Source organism: Rhododendron vialii, chromosome 13a, assembly GCF_030253575.1.
Source record: "Rhododendron vialii isolate Sample 1 chromosome 13a, ASM3025357v1".
In the NCBI taxonomy this organism is placed as follows: domain Eukaryota; kingdom Viridiplantae; phylum Streptophyta; class Magnoliopsida; order Ericales; family Ericaceae; genus Rhododendron; species Rhododendron vialii.
Genome location: NC_080569.1, coordinates 5,663,195 through 5,688,666, shown reverse-complemented (window position 1 = coordinate 5,688,666; position 25,472 = coordinate 5,663,195). Strand labels below are relative to the sequence as shown.

The window sequence follows — 25,472 nt, the reverse complement described above, 5'->3', positions numbered from 1 at the left end:
TTCAATAAAGAATTGTTATAAGGTCCATTATAGGATTTTGTAACATGTCCAATCCACCTCATATTTTTAAAACATCTCTAGTCCAGTCCATTAGTTTTTTTAAAGTCTCAGGTCCACTTCATTTTTTGACAGGACAAAATTGTCCCTTCATTAAACTTTACACAACCACCACCACTACCGCCGCTGCCACCGCCACCTCCACCATCACCACCACCACGCCACCACAACCATCACACCGCCACCACAACCATCACACCACCAACACGTCCCCACGACCACCTCAACCATCATGCCACCACCATCACAATGCTGCAACCTTCACCACAATTAGCACCACCCTGCTGCCACCACCACCACCACCCCGCCCCCGCCCCCACCACCACCACTACCACCATGACGCAACCACCACCACGACGCCCCCACCACCACCATTACCACCACCATCACCACAACGCCGCCCCCACCACCACCTCCACCACCACCACCACAACACCACCACCACATCAACCACTACGTCGCCTCCGCCGTCACCACCACCACAATGCCGCAACCTCCACCACAATGCCGCAACCTCCACCACAATTACCACCACCACGCCGCCACCACTCCACCACGATGCCTCCACCACCACCGCTCCACCACAACCAACACGCAACCACCACCACCACCACCACAATGCCGCCCTAACGATCATCTACACCACCACCACCACCACCACAATGCTGCAACCATCACCACCACCGCCGCCGCCACCACCACCATGCCCCCAGCCCCGTCACCATGCCACCACGCCCTCACCACCACCTCAACCACCACGTCGCCACCACCACCACAATGCCGCAACCTCCACTATAATTACCACTACCACTCCACCACCACCACCTCCAGCACATCCCCGCCCCCACCATCATCCCCACCGGCGCCCCCACGACGATGCCACCACCCCCACCACCTCAACTGCCACCACGCCCCCTACCACCACCACCACCACCACCACCACCACGCCGCCGCCACCACCACAACGGTGCCACCACCTCCATCGTCTCTACCACCACCACAACGGTGCCACCAACACCACTCCACCACCACAGCCACGCCCCCACCATCATCTCCACCACCACTACAACCTCTATCACCATCACGCCCCCACCTCCACCTTAACCATTACGCCGCCGCCGCCACCACCACAATGGCGCAACTACCACCACAATCACCACCTCCACCACCACCCCGCCCTGACCACCACCACCACGCCACCACCATAATGACCAAATGCACTATACATACATTTCGTTATATATTTAGACTGTAAATTTACACGTTTAGACTGCAAATTATTAAATGAACACTAATGCCCATGATAATTTAGATTGTAAATTTGCACTTTTACACTGTAAATTTGTTAATTGAATACCAACGCTAGAGAAAATTTAGACTGCAATTTTCCACTTTAGACTGCAAACAAAGGCACTTTCGTAAACTTTGCAGTCTAAAAGCGTAAATTTACAGTCGACACAAAAATTTAGACTGCAAATTATTAGATGAACACTAACGCCAATGAGAATTTAGACTGCAAATTTGCACTTTTAGACTGCAAATTTGTCAAATAAACGCCAACCCCAGCAAAAAATTTAGATTGCAAATAAAGGCACTTTCGTAAATTTTGCAGTCTACACAAAAATTTAGACTACAAATTATTAAACGAACACTAACGCTAATGAGAATTTAGACTGCAAATTTGAATTCTTATTGCAAATTTGTTAATTGAACATCAGTGCTAGAGAAAATTTAGGCTACAAATTTATACTTTTAGACAGTAAATAAAGGCACTTTCATAAACTTTGCAATCTAAAAGTGCAAATTTGCAGTCTACACACAAATTGAGACTGGAAATTATTAAACGAACACTAACGCCAATGAGATTTTAGACTGGAAAGAGAAATTTTAGACTGCAAATTTGTACTTTTAGAGTGCAAATAAAGGCACTTTCGTAAATTTTGTAGTCTAAAAGTATAAATTTGCAGTCTACACAAAATTTAGACTGCAAATTATTAGATGAACGTAACGCCAATGAGAATTTAGATTGCAAATTTACACTTTTAGATTGCTAATTTGTTAATTGAACACCAACGCCAGAGAAAATTTAGAATGCAAATTTGCAATTTTAGACTGCAATAAAGGCACTTGCGTAAACGTTGCAGTCTAAAAGTGCAAAATTTGCAGTCTACATACAATTTTAGACTACAAATTATTAAATAAATACTAACACCAATGAGAATTTAGACCATAAATTTGCACTTTTAGACTGCAAATTGTTAAATGAACGCCAACGCCAGGCAAAATTTAGACTACAAATTTGCACTTTTAAACAGCAAATAAAGGCACTTTCATAAATTTTGTGGTCTAAAAGTGCAAATTAGCATTCTAAGCACAAATTGAGACTGCAAATTATTAAATGAACACTAACGCCAACGAGATTTTAGACTGCAAAGAGAAATTTTAGACTGCAAATTTGTTAATTAAACACTAATGCCAGAAAAAATTTAGACTGCAAATAAATGCACTTTCATAAACTTTGCAATCTAAAAATGCAAATTTGCAGTCTGCAAATTTGCACTTTTAGATTGCAAATTTGTTAATTAAACACCAATGCCTGAGAAAATTTAGACTGCAAATTTATAGTACTTTTAGACTGCAAATAAAGACAATTTCGTAAACTTTGTAGTCTAAAAGTGTAAATTTGTAGTCTACACACAAATTTAGACTGCAAATTATTAAATAAACACTAACACCAATGAAAATTTAAATTGCAAATTTGCACTTTTAGACTGCAAATTATTTCCTTAAAACACTAACGCCAATGAGACATTAGAAAAGCAAGACGTATTGGTGGCTGTGGTGGTGGTGGTGGTGTGATGGTTGTGGTGGCGTGGTGGCGGTGATGGTGGAGGTGGTGGTGGCAGCGGCGGTAGTGGTGGTGGTTGTGTAAAGTTTAATGAAGGGACAATTTTGTCCTGTCAAAAAATGAAGTGGACCTGAGACTTTAAAAAAACTAATGGACTGGACTAGAGATGTTTTAAAAATATGAGGTGGATTGGACATGTTACAAAATCCTATAATGGACCTTATAACAATTCTTTATAATTTCATTTCAAAGAAGAGACACATTCAGGTTGTAGATTCGTAAATATCACTACTGCTACATTATTTTGGATGGATTTTCGGTTCGTAAATGAATTTTTCTTTGATGATTGGTTTTGAATTATTTTAGGTTTTGGTGAATTCATCAATTGCTCCTCCAATCCAAGTTATGGCTACTGGAACTTGCATATTAGTAGAGGGAATATTGCAGCAGCCAACCGTAAACGTACGGGGAAAACATGCAATCGAGCTCAAAGTAGAGAAAATTATGCATGTTGGGACCGTAGTTCAAGACAAGTACCCATTGTCCAAGAAGCGGCTGCCACTGGATATGCTAAGCGATTTTCCCCACTTTCGATCTCGGACAACTACGGTAGTCTCATAGTCCCATTGCAATTTATTGTTATGGTGATCAATTGCTATTTTGTATTTTGGGTTCACTTAGAGTAATTCTGATGTTCTATATGTAGCCCCTATTTCCCCAAATACCAGCTGCTTGTTATTACGATATTTGGTTATCAAAATCTACTCAAATAGGGGTTTCTGATGAGCAAATTTAACATTGTCCTGTGACTCCCATGCATACTGCAACCAAAATGAAAATAATGAGATAGGCTTAGTCCTTTCGTTCTTTCCTGAATTTCCATGTTATAAGTGATTTGTTTCATCTTTGTATTATTCGATTTTGAGAGCTGTTATGACATTTCTATTGTGTTGTTTTCCCTGTTGTTGAGGTGGCATCAATTACCCGTATTCGCCATTCCCTAACTCAAGCCACTCACACCTTCTTCTTGAACAATGGGTTCCTTTATGTGGACATGCCCATTATCACAACCACAGACAGTGAAGGATTCAGTGACAAGTTCCAAGTTACAACTCTGCTTGGCAAAGCCATAAAAAAGGAGGCCATTGCCATGGATGATACTGGAGGTGTTAGCCTTGAAACTATCAAGGCTTCCATTAATGAAAAAAGTAAACAAGTTGAAGAGCTCAAAAGAACTGAAAGCAACAGGGAAGCACTGGTTGCTGCACTTCAGGATCTTCATAAGACAAATGAGCTAGCTGCACAGTTGGAAGAGAGAGAAAAATCCAAGTCTGGAACTTCAGTTAAAACTGAGAGAGTGAAGGTGGAATTTTCCGAAGACTTCTTCTCTCGCCAGACTTTTCTAACGGCTTCTGGACGCCTTCATCTTGAAAGCTATGCATGTGCTCTAGGAAATGTGTACTCATTTGGGCCCAGATTCCGAGCACAAAAATTGGAGTCAAAAAGCAAGTTGCAGAGATGTGGATGATTGAACTTGAAATAGCTTTCTCTCAGTTAGAGGAACAATTCCATAAACTTTCTGCTTTTTATCAGTGTCCATGCTTCTTGATATTGCTCTTGTTCAAGTTTTTCCATCTCTGTTTCTGATCTAAACTCTTGTTAGCTGTTTTGTTCTGCACCAGCTGTAGACCTAACTATGTTTCATCTGGCTTCTATTTGGTATGCGTGAAAAATTCATAGTATACATCTTATTTCATTTTCTTTTTGATGTATTAACATTTTTTTATCCAATTAGAAAAGTCTGTTTCTTTTGATCTCATGAAAGCAGTTTTGCATTATGAGCTGGACGTAATACCCTTTGGACTTACTTGATGTTTTGTTCCCTTAATTAACTTGCTTTGATATTACAGACATAGTAAATTTTCCTTCCTCCATTTAGTATTTGTATCATTTTTGGTTTCCAGGATGCCATGAACTGTGCGGATGACTTTCTGAAGTTTGTGAGCAAATGAGTGCTGGAGAATTGTTCGGAAGATCTGAAATTTCTCTCGAAACGGGTTGACCCAACCATTGTGGACCGCCTTCTATTGTTGACATCAAGTTCATTCCAAAGGATCTCATATGCGGAAGCAGTGGAGGTTTTAAAACAGGTAATATTGTGTTGTCCTTGGTTACAACAGTCTGTACATGGATTTGATTTCCCATAATTAACTCATATGTCATGTCGCTGTTTTCTGGGTAGGTCAAAGATAAAAATTTTGAAGCAAAACTCGAGTTGGGTATGCCTCTAACTGAAGAACATGAAAGGTTTGTACATGGTAGCAGTATCTGTCATGCTGTTAGTCTTGGGGGAGTGAGAGAGAGGTAAACTTAATGGCTTTGTGACTGCAGTTATCTGGTTGATGAAATCTACAAAAGGCCAGTTATTATACACAATTACCCTAAAGAACTTCAGCCATTCTATGTGCGCCTGAACGGTGATGGAAAAACAGTTGCAGCATTTGACGTGGTTTTACCAAAGGTAATTTGAGCCTCTTTCTTCAACATGTTAAACACCACCACCATATTTTTAGCCTTTGTTTCTTCGTTCTCTGGGCTTTCACTTTAATCTAGTGCAATATTGCTAGTCACTAATTTGGTGGATATTTGTGTGCAGGCTGGGAAGCTGATTAGAGCTGGCCAAAACGAGGAACGGTTCAATGTATTAGCTACCCGGTATGAGCACACGATAGTTCAAGTTTGATTAGTATTTTCCCCGAGTTTGTCATATTGTTTTGTTATTGGTTAAGTGTGATTCCAGTAGCAGTAATATGGCAAAAATGTGTTTACTTTTGACCTTTATATCTTATAAACATAAAGACTAAAACAACCTAAAACCTTTTTACTGATTTTCTGTTATTCATGATTGCAGGATTAAGGAATTGAACCTACCAAAAGAGCAGTATGAGTGGTATTTAGATCTTCGGAGGCATGGAACCGTCATGTACTCGGGCTTCAGTCTCTCCTTCGATCTTCTGGTTGTTTATGCCACAGGCCTCATCGATGTCAGAGAGGTGATCCCTTTCCCCAGAAGTCATGGAAAGGCCACCAATTAATTCAAATATCTGGCAAAGTGTTGGAGAAATAATTTTCTGGCTCTGAATGTAAATTTGATGTACATTTACATACACAATAATTTCAGAGGTGAAGAGTTCAAATTGAAATACGGTTTATTCAGAAGTTCATGCATTCTTTTGGCATCTAAACTCATCTTCAATACAAACTATGACACTAGGGTTTTGAAACAACAGACACATAATAAGCCAGTGAAGAATTGGCGGATTCATCTTGTGAATCTAGAGGGAAGTAAAAAGGATAGAGTTCGTATCGAACATAGCAACTACTATATAGGACTCGACATCCCTTCTTGTTGTTGCAGAAGTTAGGGAAGTTGAAAGTGTTGACAGCTATAGCCAGGCACTGTTTACAAGGTAGCGGTGACAAATCCCTTGTGCATTGCACCAATGCATAGAGTGTAAGAAAAGGTGTCAGCTTAGTTTTTCCTCTCCCATTCCCTTTGTTCCCGGGCACAACAGCCTCCGAAGAGATCTTATCTATCAGAGCTCCGAGTTCTTTGTTGAAAGTATCTGGATCGGTCACGTTCTGCACATTGGCATAGAAAATTCCATAGCCGGTATCAACTTCTCCAAAGAATTCCTTTATGTCATACCTTAGGAAGCAATAGTCATACCAAATCCTTGCATCAGCTTGTTTTGGGCAGCGTTTTCGGATTTCTGTTGCTGCACCTTCGATGCAAGTTTTGCAGTCGTTACCGGTAACATCTGCTCTGCATTGTGCTAGGCCATAGACTTGGTTTTCAGCTTTTCCAAAGGAGGTGGCAATATACCCATTTAGCAGAGTTCCTTGAACCAACTGGGGAAGTAAGCTATCGATGTTTGATGATATTTGGTTGTTAGAAATGTTAACTTTTGTATTGCAAAACACACCCGAAGGATCTGCAGATTCTGCAGAGATAGTGCAGAGTAAGAGCAAGATAAGAAGATGGCTTAAGAAACCCATGTGTTTTTTCTTTTGTTTCCTGGGTTGCTGCTCTCTTGATGGTATCTACATGGGTTTCTTCTTCTTATAGGCTGAGTAGTAGTGGGAAATGAAGTGGGGGGGATGGACAAAGCAGATATTTTTGACTTCGTGTCTTCCATTAGCACAAGTGGGGGAAATGTCTAAGTTTCTGGAAAGAAAAAATGAATTGTCAAAAACCATTGGAGTAGAAATTAGCGATAGGTTCCACTTCATTTTGTAGCCATTATTCTTGTCTTGATACTCATCTTTAGCTGCTCAATAATGGAATCATAGTAATGCAGCAATTAGTCATCTGGCCCATCTGGTTAATTTTCAGGGGCTAAATTGCAGTCCGGTCATATCCCAAACCTAAGGACTAGGTTTCAAATCTCATATGAGAGCACGTGCATTTAGGCTTTCCTCTTCTTCCAAACTTTGAAGCATTAACATTTCTCAGTGATATGAGCTTTATTCTAGAACTGTGTAGATATGCATAGCAGCCAGAAAATTTAATGAGAATTAGTCAAATTCCTTTGAGGTAGGGCTCCGTTAAATAATGGCTAAAGTTCAACTGATTCTAGATAGTCTTTGGCGACAGTAGATGTAACGCCCCAAGCAGACCACTGGCCCAGTACCTTGATTTTGATGCACAGGCCACACCACATGGCCCAAAAGCCTAAGCACAAGGTACTAGTAGTAGCCCACAAGATTTGTTATATGCCCAAGATCATCCATGTAGACTTCCGATGTGGGACTGGGTGTTACAGTAGATTAATGGATCTATCGGGTGCTTTGACTCTTTTGTTGGAGTGGTCTTCCTTTGCGGCTTGTGTCCCGGGCGGATTGGGTGGATAAGGAAGAATGATGGATAAGAGACGGATATGTTATAAGGAGAGATTATTTAAGAGGAGGATTAACTAATTGTACTTGGTTTGAGTAGTAGTTAATATGGGTGAACTGTTAGATAGTTTGATATACATTGTTGGGCCATTTCCTAATAGCTTAAATTTTTAGGATTACTGGTAACTTAATATGGTATATATGAGAGCTCAGATTGCAAGGGGTCTTGGGTTGAAGTCTCTATTTGCATTTGTTCCCCGTTTGTATTATATTTCTCTCATTTGCATTCTATCGCAATATGTGTGGATGTTTGCATCTCCACGTGCAAGACGAGATTGCACATGAACGAGAGTTTTAGATTAGCTTGATATACATTGTTGGCCCATTTCCTAACAGTTTAAGCTTTTGGGACTACTGGTAACTTAACAAGAGTTAATAATATGAGAAATTACTTGGTTGTCATCGTTAAATCATTGCGTTGAGAACACGGAAAAAAGGTTTGAGGGGTAACTCGGTCTTTTTCCACCTAAATTAGCTAATCCTATGATTGACAGATTGAGGGTGGTGATAGCTAAGACCCTTCCAAGAGAATAAGCTCTCCCCGGGCCCCCCTCCCTTCTCCCCCTTCCTTCTCATAGTACAAAAACAACCTTCTTCCATTCCCTCCCTTCTCCCACTTCCCTTCCTTCTTGTACTAACTGGCACCACCACCACTCCACCTAACTAAGTGGCCCATTTTAGCACCACCACCATGCAAGATGGTGATCATGCTTTAGTGGTCCTGCTACTCAGTGAGAAGTTGCACTTTTTCCCCCACTTGGACTTTTGGGTGGAGTTTGCCACTCTGGGCAGTTTTAACATTAATAAAGGAATGGATCTTCGCCTAAGACTTTTATAATATGTAGTAATATAAAATATAATATCGTTAGATCTTTCAGTAAAAAATAAAATATCAAGGCTAACTTCAATTGAAAGCAAATTCCCTTGAATGTTTTACATTCGCATGAGGTCTATCAGGACAACAATTTTATTGCAAGATGGTCTTCAAGGGCCGATTCGTGGACACTGGACAGACCTACTTCTTAGAACTAAGATCTTGTAGACTTGTAGTGGGACGATGTAGTTTTTAGACAGGCCTCGCATGTTGAAGATGCAAGGAACATTGGAAGTATTTTTCCAAAAAAAACTCTTCAGCGCTCTCTCTCTCACTAGTATTTTTTTTTAACACAGAAGGGTAATAGAGTAATTTCACTTACCACCTCCACTAGTATATACAACACTTTAGCGCACCACTTTGGGACCAATGCTAGACACATCCAATTTTTATATTACCTTTGAGATGAAAATCACATTACTATCTTAAAAAAAATCTTACCCTATGAGTAAAATTTATGTGTTATGAAGGAAATGAATTTATATATGAGTACCATTGTATAAGTTTTCAGAATAAAGATGCAAAACAAATAACAAACATAAATGAGAGAGACAAATACTGTTTACTACTACTATACTCCTACTTTCTAGTATGATTCACCGGAAAAATTCATTCAATTACACTCTTTTACCAGTTCACAATGAAAATAAGTTTTCAGAATAAAGATGCAAAATAAACAACGAACATAAAAGAGAGATATAAGTAGGGTTTTACTTCTATACTCCTACATTATAGTAAGATTCACCGGAAAAATTCATTCAATTACACTCTTTTACTAGTTCAGAATGAGATGGATCACTCCAAAATCAATCGAGGTGCCTGTAATGGCAGAACTTGTTAAAGAATGGAGTGGACTATAGCCCAGGTCAACTTTGAAAAAAAAAAATTATATGTAAATTTTAACCCAACCCGTTTCACCCACCAACCCATTTTAGCGTTGGATATATTATATTCCTGGTTAGGGGTGTCAAACGGGCCGTGTCGTGCCAGCCTGGCCTGTTTAGCTTCATGCCAGCCGTAGTTTCGTGTCGTGCCATGCCGTGCCTGCCCGTTTAATTAAATCGTGTCATGTCGTGCTGTGCCATTTTCAATCATGTCGTGCCGTGCCGTGCCCATTTACTTAAATCATGCCGTGCCGTTTTTCAATCATGTTGTGTCAGGCGGGCTCATTTACTTAAATCATGTCGTCCCGTGCTGGCCCGTGTTTTAATTGTGTTGTGCCGTGCTGGCCCATTTACTTGATTGTGTCATGTCATGCCATTTTTCAATCGTGCCGTGCTTCGTGCCGTGCCCGTTTTACTTGGTCGTGCTGTGTCGTACCGTTTTTAATTGTGTCCTCAAACTCATCCCATGTGGCCGCAAACTTATAACCTTGACCGTAAACTATTACCATGGCCACAAACTAATTCCTGGTGGCGGCGGACTGCAAATGGTTGAGTGTTTACGTGATTATGACTTTCCCCACCACCCCAAGTTACATCGGATGTCGGAAACCACGTGATCGGAACACATTCAGTACTTTCAAAGGAGTTAAAGTCCTATAATGCACCACTTAAAGGCCGCTGAGTTGTTTTTTGAAAATCGGAACCATCTACCTTTTTATGTGGGAGTGTTTATATCATTCATGCAAAAAATAAAGTAAATTGGTTATCGTTATATACTTAATCGCACATAACAAAAAAAAATTCTATTAATGAATCTATGTCCCGATGAAAGGGCTTCCAAAACCGAATAGACCTGAAAATTTGCGAGTGATTAAAACACCAAAAACAACAACATGAACGGTATAGATCGTCATAATTGTGTTGCAATTTTGCGGCTGCAGTACAAGAGACCCGTTTTTATATAATAATATATATTAGTTGTTCCAATTATAAGCACAACAAGATTGTTGCCCTTGATGGTTTGAGATGTGTATCAAGTCCCTAAAGACTTGGGTTTGAACCCCATAGAGATTATTTTTTTAAAACCAATTTTGTTTCTTAGGCTCCGTTCCAGAAACCTTCTTAAAAAATAAGTACTTATTTTGGAACTTCTCAAAGAAAAATAAGAAGGGTTGTTCCAGAAAACTCAAATAAGCAGTTTATTTCACATTTTCAAACTCAAAAATAACGTAAATGAAAAATAATTTTTCAATTTTTTTTGCACCGTATTAAAAATCTCAATGAGATCTATCAAATAAGATCCATATTGATAGGAAAATTATTTGCATAAACACATGATTTTTGAGCTTAAAATTGTCTTAACCAAAAAATAAGTACTTACTTCTTATTTTGTGGAACACCCCTTATTATTGAACAAAAAATAAGAACTTATTCAAGTTTTGGAACGGGGCCTAATGACCTTGGTGGTTTGTGATGTGTGACAAGTTGCATAGGACTTGGGTTCGAATCACATGAAAGTTTTTTCTTTAAAGTTAGTTTTTTCCTTATTTATTGTTAGTTGTTCCAATTTAAAAGCTTATTTTTTATAAATTATGAAACTAAAATGCCTTGTTTTGTAATTAAAATTATTGTTAATTAATCACATTATATTTATGAGTCTCAAGTCAAATTATTTAATTTAATTTTTTTTCATGCCTTGTATCGTGCCCTTTCATCCCCGTCAATTCGTGCCGTGTCCGACTAGAACTGTGTCGTGCCGGGTCAACTTTTGTGCCGTGCCCCTTGTCAGTCCACATTCCCACTAAAACTGTGTCGTGTCATGCCGTACCCGGCCAAAACCGTGCCCGTCCACGTGCTCATTAAAAGCGTGCCGTGTCGTGCCATGCCGGCCTGACTCATTTGACACCCCTATTCCTGGTTTCGCTATTGGGTACCAGCAAAAGCGCAAACTATCCCAAGTTATCAAAATGGAAGATTTGCTCAAAAAATGGAAAGAAAATATGAAGACCCCGACAATCCCGTGTAAAAAATTCCTCCGAAAGTCTTATTTTCCACATCTGTCCGTCAATTCCGCAGTCAGTCTCTGCTCACTTCACTCCTCCAAAACCTCACTCCCATTTCTCTTCCCGATCCCATTCCCAACACCCCTCCAATCCCATCCACTACAAATATCTCTCCCTCCTTTCTTTCTCTCCAACAAATGGGTAATCAAGAAGAAGAGGGAGAGGAGTACTTGTTCAAGATAGTGGTCATAGGCGACTCAGCAGTGGGGAAATCCAACTTACTATCCCGGTTCGCCAGGGACGAGTTCGACCTCCACTCCAAAGCCACGGTGGGAGTGGAGTTCCAGACCCAGGTGTTGGAGGTCGAGGGCAAGGAGGTCAAAGCCCAGGTCTGGGACACCGCCGGCCAGGAACGCTTCCGCGCCGTCACCTCCGCCTACTACCGCGGCGCCTTCGGTGCGCTCCTCGTCTACGATATCACCCGCCGCACCACCTTCGACAGCATCAAGCGATGGCTCGATGAGCTCAACAGTAAGTCGTTTGATACTGTATAATTCTATGTGCTTTACTTTTACACCGTTTATCTACTCTATTACTACTTGTCCTGCTTTGTGGGTTTTGTGGAATTGTCAATGTGAACTAGTGGATTTTTTACTGGATTTCCGTTAATTGGGATGGTTAAGAATGTGGGTATGCTTGATTTTGGTAAATTGAGATGGTTAGCTATGTGGGTATGCTTGATTTTGGTTAATTGGGATGGTTACCAATGTGGGTACTCTTGACTTGATTATGGTAATTTGTGATGGTTAGCAATGTGGGTATGCCTGATTTTTCATTCTTTTTTTTTGGGTATCAGATTTTTCATCCTCTTCTACTAAAAATTGAACATAATAGGATGGGAATGACCATTTGGGAAATTAAATGGCCTGGTGGTTCTGGAGCACCCCAGATTGGCAAAATAAAACTAAAAAAGTCACTTTTTTTTCCCAACAGTGTGTCTGCATTTGGTTTAGGTAAAATGAAGTATCCACCTTTTGTGGTCAGGGCACATGCTTAAAGTTTTTTGTTTCCAAATAGCTCCAACAAGGAACCGTGGACCCTGTAGTGTGGGAGTGCACTACAAGGGTGTAGTGCACAATCCAAGAAGTCCAAAAGTGTTTTTTAGCGGTCTAGATTTGCTAAAAGTATGCTACATGTGGGACGTAGGGACCCTGGTGCTGTGGGTAATGCGCTATCCAAATCATTCATCTCTACAATCAATGATCCAGATTTTTTGAAATGTATACTGTCGCACTATAGGTCCCGTGTCCCTTTGACAGTAGAAATTAGAATGTGTGAAAAACGCTATCAGTGGAGTATACTTGCTATAGTCTATTGTAAAGGCTGGAAATGTGGGTATGCTTGATTGTGCTTTCTTTTCCGCTGGGCGCGGGTTCATGACCCTCGAGTCCCAACTCTCAAAAGATTGTGTAGGAGAGTAATGCAGAAATATTTCAAAAGATTGTGAAGGAAAGTAGTGCAGAAGTCCTAAATTATCTAGATGTGATTTTCCACATTGATATTCCATTGGCACTTGTCTTAGAATCATGAAGCTAAAAGTTAGTCATGAAGTATTAAACATCGCATGTTTAGCATCGATCCTTTCCGATGACATCTACCCAGATTGTCATTCGTCTGAAATTGCCATTACTTTATGTCAACAAGTTTTAACTCTTAATGTGATAACCATGCAGCTCATTGCGATACTACAGTAGCAAGAATCTTGGTAGGAAACAAGTGTGACTTGGAGAACATTAGAGATGTGAGCATCGATGAAGGCAAAAGCCTTGCACAAGAAGAAGGATTGTTCTTCATCGAGACATCAGCCCTGGATTCTACTAACGTTAATGCGGCTTTTGAGATAGTTATTCGTCAAATCTACAACGATGTCAGCAGGAAGATGTTGAACTCCGATTCCTACAAGGCTGAATTATCTGTCAATCGCGTTACCCTAGTTAATGGGTCCGACATGTCCAAGCAAAAGGGAGTTTTATCTTGCTGTTCCTGACGACTCCTATTTTCACGTTATACACAACAGTTCTCTTTTTAGTTCGTTTCGTTTCAGGAATTAATTACAAGAATTTGGAGACTGTTAGTTTCTCTCTGAATTTAAGCATGGGAGTAAACTTTGATGAGAATTACATGTATTTTTGGTTACCTTTATTTATGTTGTGAGGAGGATTCTTGAGTTGCGCAAACTTGATAAAATGGGTGACTCATTCAGCTTTTTTTTTTTTTGGTTGCATTTAGGGAAATGTGGTGTTCGCTTCAATGAATTTTATCTGCAAACCTATGGTCTGAGTGTTCCATATATTATCAAATTATCCAGTGAAAATAACTTTTGTGAGCTTCAACGGAGACTGCATTCCTCTCCATGAAAGTTCATTTTTCTGCTAGGTAAATGGCAATGCCACATACAGTGACGCAATGGGAGCCACAGCTCCAAACAGGATTGGAATTGAAGTGCTACTGATGTAGAAATCCCATAAAAATAAAAGTTCAATAAAATTTGATCCAAACAAAACCCTTAATTCTGAAATTAGCATGGCAACTAATAAAGATGATGATGACAAAAAGAACAGGTCCATCTATATGTTCAGCAGATAGCCATTTTTCAGACAAGAGGAGAGCGTCAAGTACATTTGAAACTGAGGAGTTAATATACAAGAGATTCATCACCATCTTGAAGAGCTTGTATATCAATAGAAATTCGGCATCGTGTTATGTGCAGTCAATATACAAGAGATTCATCACCATCTTGAAGAGTTACATCGAGTACAATTATCAACCAGAAAAGATGAATAAACATCAAAATAGGCATTACGAAAACCGTAAAACACCAATGTTTTCTTTGCCTTTGATTAATAACTATTAACAAAAATAAATAAATGGCAGGTTATTTGCTGCTGATAAAAAATTATCAAATCTCATAACATTAGAAAACTAATAGATACACTAACAGGAAGGCTGTAGCACCTTTTAGCTGACTAATTATACATCTGGAAGATTTGTAGTTGACACCGCCCTGGACCAAAACTGTTGAGGATATCATGGTTTCCGTAGGGCAGATGCTGCACCCAAGACAACGGCTAATAGAACACCAAGACCCGCTCCAACGGAAGCGCCCATAGCTGCAGCAGATAAAGAAGTTTCCTTGGCCTGGGAATCTCGAGTTACAGCCATGGCATGCTCTCGAGTCAATTCCAACAGAAGTTTTTCTCTTGCAAGCTCCTTTGAAACAAAAAGAGAGACCGTGAGGAAATAAGCAAGCTTGGAATTGTCTACAAGCATATAAAAGGAAAAACGGAATTGATAAGAAAAAAAAAGGTTCACAAGTATAGCAATGGCAAGTCCCAAGTAGGCTGGTTCTTGTTCTATTCATCATGAAGAATTCGAGGAAAAGACTCTTTTCCTTTGACGACTACAATCAGCCACTTTCTACCTGGTATCTTTTACGCTAATCCACAAGAGATGAGTTCACTAATGACAGAGTATCCGTGTGCAACAAAATGCCATAGCCACATATTTCTATGTATTCACTTCAGGTTGCAAAAACAGATATTTGGGCTAAACAACTTTGTCACATCCATAGGATATGACATTCAGTTAAACGTTTTGTTCATATTTCCTCACTTTTTAGTCCCCAGTCCCCACACATATTCCAACTACCCAAGTACCAAATTCATTGAGTCAAAGACTCAAGGATTTACACCATGAGTTCGTGCACCCCTCTCCCAATCCACAGTTCACAAGATTCAGCTAATAAACATATTGTTCGAAGGGTTACGATTAGTACTTCACATACCTCTCCATCCTCAATTTATCTGTTTTAGATCCTTTTACTATGTCTACCATCAATTAATAACATAAATACTTGTCTTTTCTCTCCTTTTCTGGTATCCTGATCAACATATATGAATGAGATGTTTCTACTGAGGACAGAAAGTATCCTAACCTGCATAGCAGCCTCCTCATGGCTCTGAAGCACACGATGGACAAGCTGACACAGAGCATTTACACCCTCTACAGGGAAAACGATTGTTTTCTTCTGGAAAGGCCTCCGTACAAGATTTAAAGGAGCAAAAATAAACTTTTGAGGACCCATCCTCTCATCGGAATTTGCATCTTCCACTCCCTGAGACAGAGGAGCACTTGCAGCACTGGGCATAACATACGGACAAGAATTGATGACTTCAGTTGTGCTTGGAGATGCTTGATATGCCTGAAGAACATTATTTATTGCTGCTTTTTGCTGGTGTGCACTAACTGAGAATTTATTTGTTATGGCGAGTACCCAAGGGATCCCAAGGACCTTTGCTTCGTCCAGCAGAAGTGAGAGGGCTGGCTGCTGCTGTGATGCATTTGAGAGACTGCATCGAGGTATGCTGTGGGACAGGTTATGCACAAGAACAATCAAGTCTGTTTTTCTACTAAGATCGTGGATTCCCTTCCAAAGTTCATCCCTGAAACGAGATGCTTCCATATGAAGGTCCTGCAGGGTAACATGAAACAAATATTCACAAAAAAAAAGGTTACCGCCTTGTTTTAACAATTGCCAACTTGTAATTCAGAAAAAGTTGGGTTTGGACCAGTTGGGTCAAAACCCAAATATGAAAAAGAAGAAAAAAAGCCACAAAAAGTCGGACAGCATAATTCGGAAAAAATTGGAGCAAGACGGATAAGAAGCCTTACTTTTGTGTTTTTGCTAATTCCTTTTTTCTCAGTAAGCGGTTAGTTGTATTACCGAAAAAAGTAAAAATAACATTGTCGTTACTAGTATTCAAACTCTATCCCTAAGAAAAGGCACTGGTTCACTGGTTAAAACTCTGGCTTTTAACCTTATAGCGGAAGGTTCCAACCTGAGGACAGCCAGCCCTTTGTACATTTAATCCCAAAGGTTGGAAGTTAGGACTATACCAATCCACTCATCCAAACCCCAATTAAGGGAACTGAACTGGGTGTAATTGATTTACCCAAACTCTATCGCTGCGACTAATCGTATGGCAAGAATCTACTATGAAAGGACCTGCAGGTTTAGGATTCTTCGTCACATCAGAATGCCAACACCAGAAGTGGTAACAACATAAGAAGAGAAACATATTACACTCAGGAGACCTTAAAAATACAAAACATTGAGTTAATTTAACACAAAGGACCTGCAAATTTACTCCTGTTGAATCTGAGTAGAGCAAACCGCCACCGATCCCTTCTTGAATATCAACATGCATTTCCAAATTTTCAATATTAGTAGCAGTAAGTCCTCCTTGACCCAAGATTGCCTTGAGAAGAGAAGTTTTGCCAGCACCCTAGAAAAACACATTATGTTCTTGCCACCTTTAGCAATAAATAGTTGAATAACATATTAGTGTTGCAAGTGTAGAATGAATACCTCTAGGCCAACCAATTGCACCCTGCGGGTTCGAACAAGAACCTCCTTCGAGACGGTAGAGAAATCACTAGTACAAAAGATGACAAAATTACTCAACCCTTCAGGAGCGAGCAATTTTCCACGATGAAATGTGCAAACATCCTGTTCCATTTTCAGATCAACAGAGTTTGAATCAATAGAAGAAAAATGAGGCAGAAACGAATCTGCCACCATCCAATTTTGAGGTGGCCGTTTTAGCGGAGGTCCAACTGAAACGCGGATCTTTTGTATATCTTGCTCTACTCCACCATCCGAAGACAATGTTGGTGATGAAGGAAATGACTCCACTGTAGTTGAGCACCTGAATGAAAGAGAAACAATGGCAACAGATTACCCATCACACAGAAGGACCTCTATGAAGATAATGAATCATAAAACTCTCCACCAAACAGACAAACTTTAAAACAGATTTTAGCAAAACTAAGATGTGTAGACTATTACTACTAGCAGTTTTGACTAAATTTCATCTTGCAAAAGTGGAGCAATAGTTCTCCTAAAATTGTGCAAAGTAGCATGGTGTTCCCCTTTGTACAACCCAATATAGAATAGAATTATCATCTCCTAGGAACAACCGAAGTTACCAAACCTATATATCAACAGAGATGACTAATTCAAAGGATAAAGGTCAATACCAGTTACCATTAACACGAGCTTGAACCAGCGTACAAAGATGTAATCCAAAGCCAGTAATATCTACTTTCAGAGTTTCCCCATTCTTCTCACCCGGAATACCACTCCATCCAAGAGGAACAATGGAAGTGGCTGCACGAATAGCTGGAGACTCTACTATGGGCCCAAGCTCAACAGTACCAGCCACTGAAGCACCTAGCCACTTTTGCAAATGAGGAAATTGCTGCAGTTGCTCCCCTCCCAGGAAGGTTGAAGTCTCGTCTGTCGTGCACATTTCATAGATTCTGCAAGACAAAGGAGAGTTAAGTCATGATAATCCAATTAACAAACAGGGATATACACCAATATCCAGATGAATTTCATGCTAAAAGGGTTAAAGCTACCAACAATTTTTTCTTTAAGAAAGTAGTCGAACTTTGAACGTGTGGCTAAATGGAGAACTAGACAAAACACTTTTTCCTTCAGAAAGCTACCAACACTTCTCCAAATAATCAGGGGCGAAATAGCAAAACAAGAAAATGTGCTAAAGATGTTGGAATAGATCTTGCTCTTCAAGCACAACAAAAATCCAACTCGTAGTCAACCGGCTACATATGCTGGAAAAACAAAAGCAAACTTCCAGAAAAGTTAGCTATACCTTTGAAATCTAGACCTGTATGACTTCATTGAGTGTGACTGAAAACGTTCCCTTACTTCAGTAATCACAGATCTGACCTGAAATTATCTTTGCCAAATCAAAGCAAAAAATGAAAAGTTCTACAAGCTGAATGTACAGATTAATATACTAGTTAAAGTATACTAATATATATGTGAAGTGAATAATGAAAACAAAATAGAATGAAACAGTTCATCCAGGACAAAGTGCTTAAAATTTCGAATGTCATATTGAACCATTGTTTGAATGTCAATAAGTAAACAAAGTTATACCGACGTCAGTTTTGAATACTCGGCACCCGATAGCGACTCCACTGAGGAATTTCCCAAAAGATAGAGCTGTCACAAAAGAAATAAAATGTTGAGTTCACGGTCGAAGGACTTCAAAATTTGAAATATCAGTTACATGAGTTAAGATGAACTGGGAAGATTGCATACCATGTTCTTTTGAGGGTAGCGTAATAATGCTGCTAGTAAACTAAAAATGTTCTCAAGGAACTTTAATGAGGAGAGAGTTATGTCCTTTACACTAGCTATTTCCATCCAGTTCCCATGGATGGTCCATCCAGTTCACATGGAAGTTAGCAGAGTTGTCCCCTCTTACCAAGGATGCTGACAACTAAAACAAAGTTACCTAGTTAAAAACGGAAAAGATATCTAAAGATGGCCAAAACTTAACATCACAACTTCTAGGTTTGACAAGCTTTAACACATCAAGCATGCTAAAAAAATTAGAAAAAGGAAAAAGGAATAAATATATTTGGGAAGTCGAAAAGTTCAAAGTTTCAAAAGATGGAACAAATTTCTTTATAATAAAATAAAAAGGACTATCAAAAAGATTATTAAAGTCATACCAGTTAAAAAAAAAAACTCTTAACAGTTTAAAACTAAATAGCAGAGAACACTGCAGAGGTACCAGTTCATATTGACTACCTGGCCAAAGGGTACGTAAGAAGGTAAATTTGGCACTCTACGCCACGCCTTAGTATTATCACTGAAAGTGGCATTGATGTTTCCAGATGGCTTCCTATCTTTTGCTTCATCTTGGGAGCCTCTTTCTTTCTCAGCTAATGGTTCGAGAGAAATTCCATCAGAACCTTCCTGAATTTCAAGAGACTGTGGTGCAGCTACCACATCATGGAGTGAAGATGTTGGGGCAGAATTAGCAACAGAAGATTCCTCAACAGGGTCACCTTGTTTCCATTTGTATTTATTGAATTGTCTTCTGACACCCTCTAAAGGGACAAGCCTAGAAAGTCTCCAGAAGGAAGTCTGGACAGGGCCTAAACCTAGAACCAGCTGTTCCCCTTCATTCTGTTTTAGTTTTTCGGCCTTTTGTTTCCTCAATCCTTCATTTGACATCAACAAATCACTATCTCCGGCATCACCCGGGATAGGTGGGGTCTGTGCATTATAATGATGAAAATAAGCAGGAGAGAGGATTCGAGGAACCAGATCTTCGGGAATACAGTAAGTCTTAAAGTAATGCTGCCAACCTTTTCTGTTAACATAACTGAAGGGGAAAAAAATGGTGTCAGAAATAAATATTTACGACGCTAGGAATACCGAATATGATGTTACAAATAACCATACATAAGGTGATGTTAAACCTACTCTCTTAAAGCAGCATTCCCAACTGGAGGCTGAGAGAATGTGATACACTTGACTTGAACTTTACCATAGTCTTTTGATGGCGAGGAAGCAGCAATAACCCTCAAAATGGCAAGGGTAGCCAAGGCCGCCACCTAGACAGTCGAAAGAGGGAGCAAAAAAAATATATATCACATGAACAACCAGCTTCTGTCCTAGATGATAGCAAAAATACATCACCCAAACTTACTGCTCCACCAAGTGAATGGCCACATAACACAAGTTTCCGTTTCTTTTTTTGAGCAAGCCTGTACAACTCCAATGCAGGTATACCTTTAGCACGAGCCATAAATCCCTAGAAATAAGAATTCGAAAAGAAAATTATTATAATACGAATAACATAGGTATGTCTCTTCCTACTTGGGGCAGCGGGTGCAGATGGGGGACCACTCAAAACCGGATAGCAAACAAAAGCCAAAAGATAAAACATGCAATGTCGAGATGCAAAATTGAGAATTATAAACTGATCCCTTACCCGATGAACAGCAGGTTTCGGGCTGGATTTTGGTTGCCTTGGCTTTGCTTCAAGGGACTTTGAAACATTCTCGACTCTTATCTTTTGACTGTCAACAGTGACAGATTCAGTAGTCGCAATACCGTAAAGATCTTCTGCAGCATCCTCATGAAATATGGCACCTTGAAATATGTTTGCGTCAGCCATGACATCCCTTTATAATTGGGAAAAAAATAGCTTAATATTAGAAAAACTAAGAAAAAGACGATTGAAGTTAATGAATGAAGGATTATATCAGACTTACTTGTACTGCTTAGTCCCAATGAAGGAAGCAAATAATGTGTCCCCCGCTTCTGCTAACAGATACCTGCAGAAAGAAGAATGCAAAGAACAGAAATCATAAATCAAAGCCATTAAGCAGCAATTAAGTTCCATCATTGATATTAGAATCAAAATAATTTCAACGAAAATTGCATTCTTTTAGCTTCCTGGATGGGAACTAGCATCCAATACACCAGTATTATTGCACATAGGATGTTGATCAGATGAGTGATGATTAGTAATGCATCAATACCATAATTGTACTATAGGTAGGGAAACAAAGTATAAAATTGGCTTACAATGAGGAGGTAGGGTACAAGTGATGGAAGAAGTAAGAACCAATCATTGAAAAAATTGGAAAAGAAGAAAACTAGAAGAGTGACTAAGAGAGGTGAAAAGCTGCAGAGAGATTATCAAAGGAGTGAAAGATGTCAGTTGAACACACACTCAATGTTAAAAAGATTCCCCTTTCTCTCTTCTTTCTTATTTAAACCTTGCCATAGCAAGGATATAGGAGAAAAGTTCTAAAACTCTAAAAGGAGTCCATAAAAAAAATCCTGACCTTCAAAATTCAGGAAGCAAGATTATATGTTGTTATAGCAGGAAGAAGGCTAATGTTAAAACAGCTTTCCATTCTCTTTTCTTCTTCTTCTTCTATGTTGTCATACCATAAATATAGGAGAAAAGCACTAAAAGAGTCCTTGAAAACGATCCTGACTTCCAAAATCAAAGACTAAGATGGTATGAGATTTCTGCATGAAACTGGGGTCTATGCAACATACAATAGTTCAAACTCTCGTTAGGCTCAGGAAGATTCTGCCAATCCTGAAGGAAAGGAGGAGAAAAGGGCAAAGTCAACTTGCCTTGTGAGGCTGCAACTCAGACAATTTGCAATGAATTGAACAGCCACACAAGCTCCACTTGAAGTGAAGAACAGCAAGACCAAGCCAAACCCCAAGTCTACCCAGAGCTACCCAAGTGAAGCTCAATCTGCTTAATTGTTGAGCGCTGGTTGAAAATGGGGGACATCAGCTTGTCCAACCTAGATAGGATGGGAACTATAACGAGAATCAAGCATGAGGTAAGCTATTTGTTCAAACCAGATATTACACCAACTAAATTATAAACAATATGGACAACTAATTGACAGTAAACAGATAAAGTAGACATAAGACTAATTCTCCGTATAATTAACTACAGCGACAGAGCAACCCAGCTACAGAGGCAGGGGCAGAGATAAGTAAAAGAAACCATCCAAGAGTATAGCAATGCAATTACGACATCTCATAGAATGCCAGGAAACTTCAGACCCTGCAACTGTATGCATCCAATTTAACTATGAAATCATGAAACATTGGCCCTCGTCAGAAGAAGGAAAAAAGGAATGACAGTAAATCAGTAATTCAATAAAATAATGAGATGAACTTCAGTTGTCAAAAGAAGAAGGCAAATTACTTAGAAAAAAAAGAAGAAGGCAAAGATAAAACAAAATTAGAGGCAACTGACACATTGGCTACCCTATTTTGGCTGGACAAATCATGATATTCTTGGTCAACTCATGTCTTAAGGATTCTCCAGTTTGAGACATAGCTTCACATCCAGTATCTCTAACACCTTCCAAAATATGATTGTTTAAGGTGATCTGTAACCTTTTAGAGAACTAGAAATGTTGCTGGCCCTTAGCTTCAATCAAGCCACTCCAAACCGAAAAACAAGCCTACCATGAACATGGTCGGGTTGGAAATTTGAACTGAAGCATTACTGCATTAGCAATCTGACTTCCTAAAGAACAGGTAATTTTACATACATCTAACGCCCCACCACCACCGGCCACAATCAAACTTACCAAATAAATAGAAGATTGCAAATTTGCAATAACGAGAAGGTGGTTATCAAAGAAGCAATTGAAAAAAGTAGAAGTTCAAAAAGATTATGACCACAAATACTGACCTGTGAGGAACGTGGTCTGAAGAAGGCTGCACCCGCTCTAAATAAATAACTTGTCCTCCAAAGTCTGCCTTAAATTTGTTAACTGCTCTAACCATCTCAGCAGCAGGTCTCTAAGGAAGAATGAATCGCGTAAAACAATGCCAATCTTGTGATTGCAAATGTTTTAAGAGGCCTTTCAATACATTGTACTCATGACTAGAAAAGATGGATAATTGCATAACAAGGAGCTACTACCAAAAAAATTATTAGGCCACCTCTGAAGGAACCCATATGCAAACAATACGACGCATAATTTCCATTACCAGCTTCTTGAATTGCCATTTTTTAAAAACAACTCTACCGCCACAAGGCTTACATGTGTTTTTTTGCATATAGAGGAAGCCAACATACTAGTTTACAAAGGTGATTCTACCAGTCTGTCACTCATTACCGAATACAACTTGCTAATTCAAACTACTTCACAATTATCTTTAGATCTTCCAATACCCAGGACGAAACCCAAATATAGGACGAGCAATGTCTTGAGTAGCTTACAATCTAGACAACAAATGTAGCAAAATTTTCACGGACATGATTTTTGCCAAAATTGAAAAACAACTATTCGAAAAGCTGGCTAGTATATGATGGTTACTAATTTAGTTATGATTTACTTATTATTTCCTTGTACTATTTCCTCTCCCAAACTAAGAATCAAACAAAGGAAGGAAGCAAGCTTGTCAGTTTCCTTTCCGTAATGGCTTATGTCTCTTATTGACGTCCAAAACACAACCTATATCTTGGAACAGTTTCAATGATGTCGAGTAAATAGGACTCACTACTCTTTCATTTCTCTTTCTCGTCCACAAGTTCCAAACCTCCCTTTCCTCTTTCCCACCAAGTTCCAAACATATCCATGGTAGGTTGGAATTCCGCTAAAACCGTATAATAGTATATTACACAGACGTGAAGTTTGAGTACGTTGTAAAAGTTCAAGCAAAATAAAGTCAAGGATCATGCATCAAGTAATACCTGTAGAGCTTCTAAACAAGCAAAGTGAGCCGTGTAGTAGATTGTTCGAACTTGGTTGTGCAAATACTTCTCTACGAAATTATACGAGTCCCTATATTCGAACACAATACAGCTTCTCTTACCAGTCTAAAATAGGGCTCATAAACAAACCAAATCGCCGAGTTTGAGCTCATTAAAAGCTCGTTTTAGATCGGTTTGTTGCATAAACAGACCAATCTTGAACATCTTTCTGAACCTCATTAAGCTTTCAAACGAAGTAAAGCTCAACTGATTATGTCTGAAAATTCAAGCTACTCAAAATCGGTTCGTGATCGACTCGATTAAAGCTCGTTTGAGATCGGTTCGTCTCATAAACAAGCCAAGCCCTAACAAAATTTTGAAGCTCGTTAATTTTATAAATCAAGCTTGAACAATCAGCTGTCCGGGCTGTTCTGCTCGTTTATCAGACCTAGTCTAACAGCACATGCTCCAACTGATTCCTAGGACACTTGATTCGAGCCTCTATTTGACTGTTTGATTACTTCTATCAGCTCAATCAAAAATTACGTGCCTCGGCCCCAACTTAAGTAACATCTACTTATGTTAATAATCAAACAGTAGAAAAGTCATTACAAAGCTATTGATCTTCCTTCATGACAAGGTGGCATTGCCACTTGGCACTTGGCATCATGACAAATCACGAAAACCATAAGGACAATCAAGTCTTACATCACACTCGACAAATTCAACCACAATTGCAAATCAAAGATGCATTGAAAACTAGTACACAAGTAGTACCTTGTAAACGCACTCGGAGAGCACCATGCAGCAGAGAATGTCTTGCAAATCAGAGAGGGATTCGGCCTTGACAGCGCCGCAGAGATTCTGAAGCTGCTTCTTCTTCCGCTCGTACTCCTGGTTGATTCGCTTCCTCTGTTCCCTGCCGTTAGTCCAGGGCCAGCTCACCGGCACCCGCCATTGAGGGGGCCAGGTCACGTTTAGGTTTGAGATCCTCGTCCTTTGGTCTCTGATCCATGTCTCCACTCTGTGTTGCAGAGAGTCCATCGTCCATCACATGCGAGGGGACGAGGACGGAATCCCTAACTTCAACGGTCGATAGCGCGACGCGATCGGAGCTGCGTTGGTTGCGTGTGCGAACCGTCGTCGGCGTTCTAATTGGAGAGGCGTTATGGGGCAAGGCAGAGCATATGCCCTGGAATCACAAACACTTGCACGCTGTCCCGCGCAGAAATCTCCATCACACGTATGAGGGCAAGGCAGAGCATATGCCCTGGAATCATAAACACTTGCAGTGTGTCCCGCGCAGAAATCTCCATCACACGTATGAGGTGTTTTGGCCCACAACCTAATGCACTTTTTCGTGATTTTCATACCTTTTTTTTTTTTTTTTAAGAAATTAATTAGCCATCTTCTTTACCCTAATTATTTAGGTGTCCATTTTAAAGCCTTTAAATACTTATGTTTCTATCCTCAAAATCTATTATTACCCATTATACCCCTATTCATTTATTAAATATATTATTGTTTGTATATATCTCATTCCCACCGTTTCAAACAAGACTATCCCTACAATGTTCCCATTATTAACAGAATCTTATTCCATCATGTTTCCTATATTTACGAAGCCCATCCCCACTGTTTCACTCACGAATTTATCCTAATATCTATGCGCCATCGTCATTTTTGTCATTAACAGAATCTCATCCCCATCAT

General features: G+C 39.6%; 3 protein-coding genes and 1 pseudogene across 4 annotated transcripts; 2 read left to right on the top strand and 2 right to left on the bottom strand.

Annotated features, from left to right (window-relative positions):
* The first annotated feature begins 3,118 nt into the window (after positions 1-3,118).
* LOC131313811 (asparagine--tRNA ligase, cytoplasmic 2-like) lies at positions 3,119-6,129 on the top strand (annotated as a pseudogene).
* Positions 6,081-7,147, bottom strand: LOC131312724 (cysteine-rich repeat secretory protein 55-like). Its single transcript, XM_058340665.1, has one exon. The coding sequence runs from the start codon at positions 6,962-6,964 to the stop codon at positions 6,176-6,178; it is 789 nt and encodes a 262-aa protein (XP_058196648.1). The 5' UTR covers positions 6,965-7,147; the 3' UTR covers positions 6,081-6,175.
* Positions 7,148-11,552: 4,405 nt separating this feature from the next.
* Positions 11,553-13,896, top strand: LOC131312720 (ras-related protein RABA5b). Its single transcript, XM_058340662.1, has 2 exons — positions 11,553-12,156; positions 13,359-13,896. The coding sequence occupies exons 1-2, from the start codon at positions 11,823-11,825 to the stop codon at positions 13,670-13,672; spliced, it is 648 nt and encodes a 215-aa protein (XP_058196645.1). The 5' UTR covers positions 11,553-11,822; the 3' UTR covers positions 13,673-13,896.
* Positions 13,897-14,450: 554 nt separating this feature from the next.
* On the bottom strand, positions 14,451-25,051 carry LOC131312719 (uncharacterized). Of its 2 annotated transcripts, XM_058340660.1 has the most exons (14): positions 24,537-25,051; positions 22,752-22,861; positions 20,785-20,847; positions 20,502-20,694; positions 20,217-20,321; positions 19,991-20,121; positions 19,310-19,889; positions 18,650-18,715; positions 18,360-18,436; positions 17,725-18,006; positions 17,054-17,393; positions 16,821-16,970; positions 15,620-16,156; positions 14,451-14,895 (listed from the first exon to the last, which is right to left on the bottom strand). In XM_058340660.1, the coding sequence occupies exons 1-14, from the start codon at positions 24,801-24,803 to the stop codon at positions 14,713-14,715; spliced, it is 3,084 nt and encodes a 1,027-aa protein (XP_058196643.1). In that variant the 5' UTR covers positions 24,804-25,051; the 3' UTR covers positions 14,451-14,712. The 2 variants fall into 2 exon arrangements, with proteins under 2 accessions (XP_058196643.1, XP_058196644.1); XM_058340661.1 differs by lacking the exon at positions 14,451-14,895 and having other exon boundaries at positions 15,969-16,156; positions 16,691-16,970; positions 24,537-25,034.
* Between the last annotated feature and the right edge of the window lie 421 nt (positions 25,052-25,472).

Bases quoted from the DNA above. Each gene is read 5' to 3' on its own strand.
- LOC131312720 (XM_058340662.1), top strand. From the start codon at position 11,823: ATGGGTAATCAAGAAGAAGAGGGAGAGGAGTACTTGTTCAAGATAGTG. The intron at 12,157-13,358 runs GTAAGTCGTTTG...ATAACCATGCAG, and splicing joins ATGGCTCGATGAGCTCAACA to CTCATTGCGATACTACAGTA.
- LOC131312719 (XM_058340660.1), bottom strand. From the start codon at position 24,803: ATGGACTCTCTGCAACACAGAGTGGAGACATGGATCAGAGACCAAAGG. The intron at 20,322-20,501 runs GTAAGGGATCAG...TCTTATTTCTAG, and splicing joins CGAAACCTGCTGTTCATCGG to GGATTTATGGCTCGTGCTAA. The intron at 20,122-20,216 runs GTAAGTTTGGGT...TCGACTGTCTAG, and splicing joins GCCATTCACTTGGTGGAGCA to GTGGCGGCCTTGGCTACCCT.
- LOC131312724 (XM_058340665.1), bottom strand. From the start codon at position 6,964: ATGGGTTTCTTAAGCCATCTTCTTATCTTGCTCTTACTCTGCACTATC.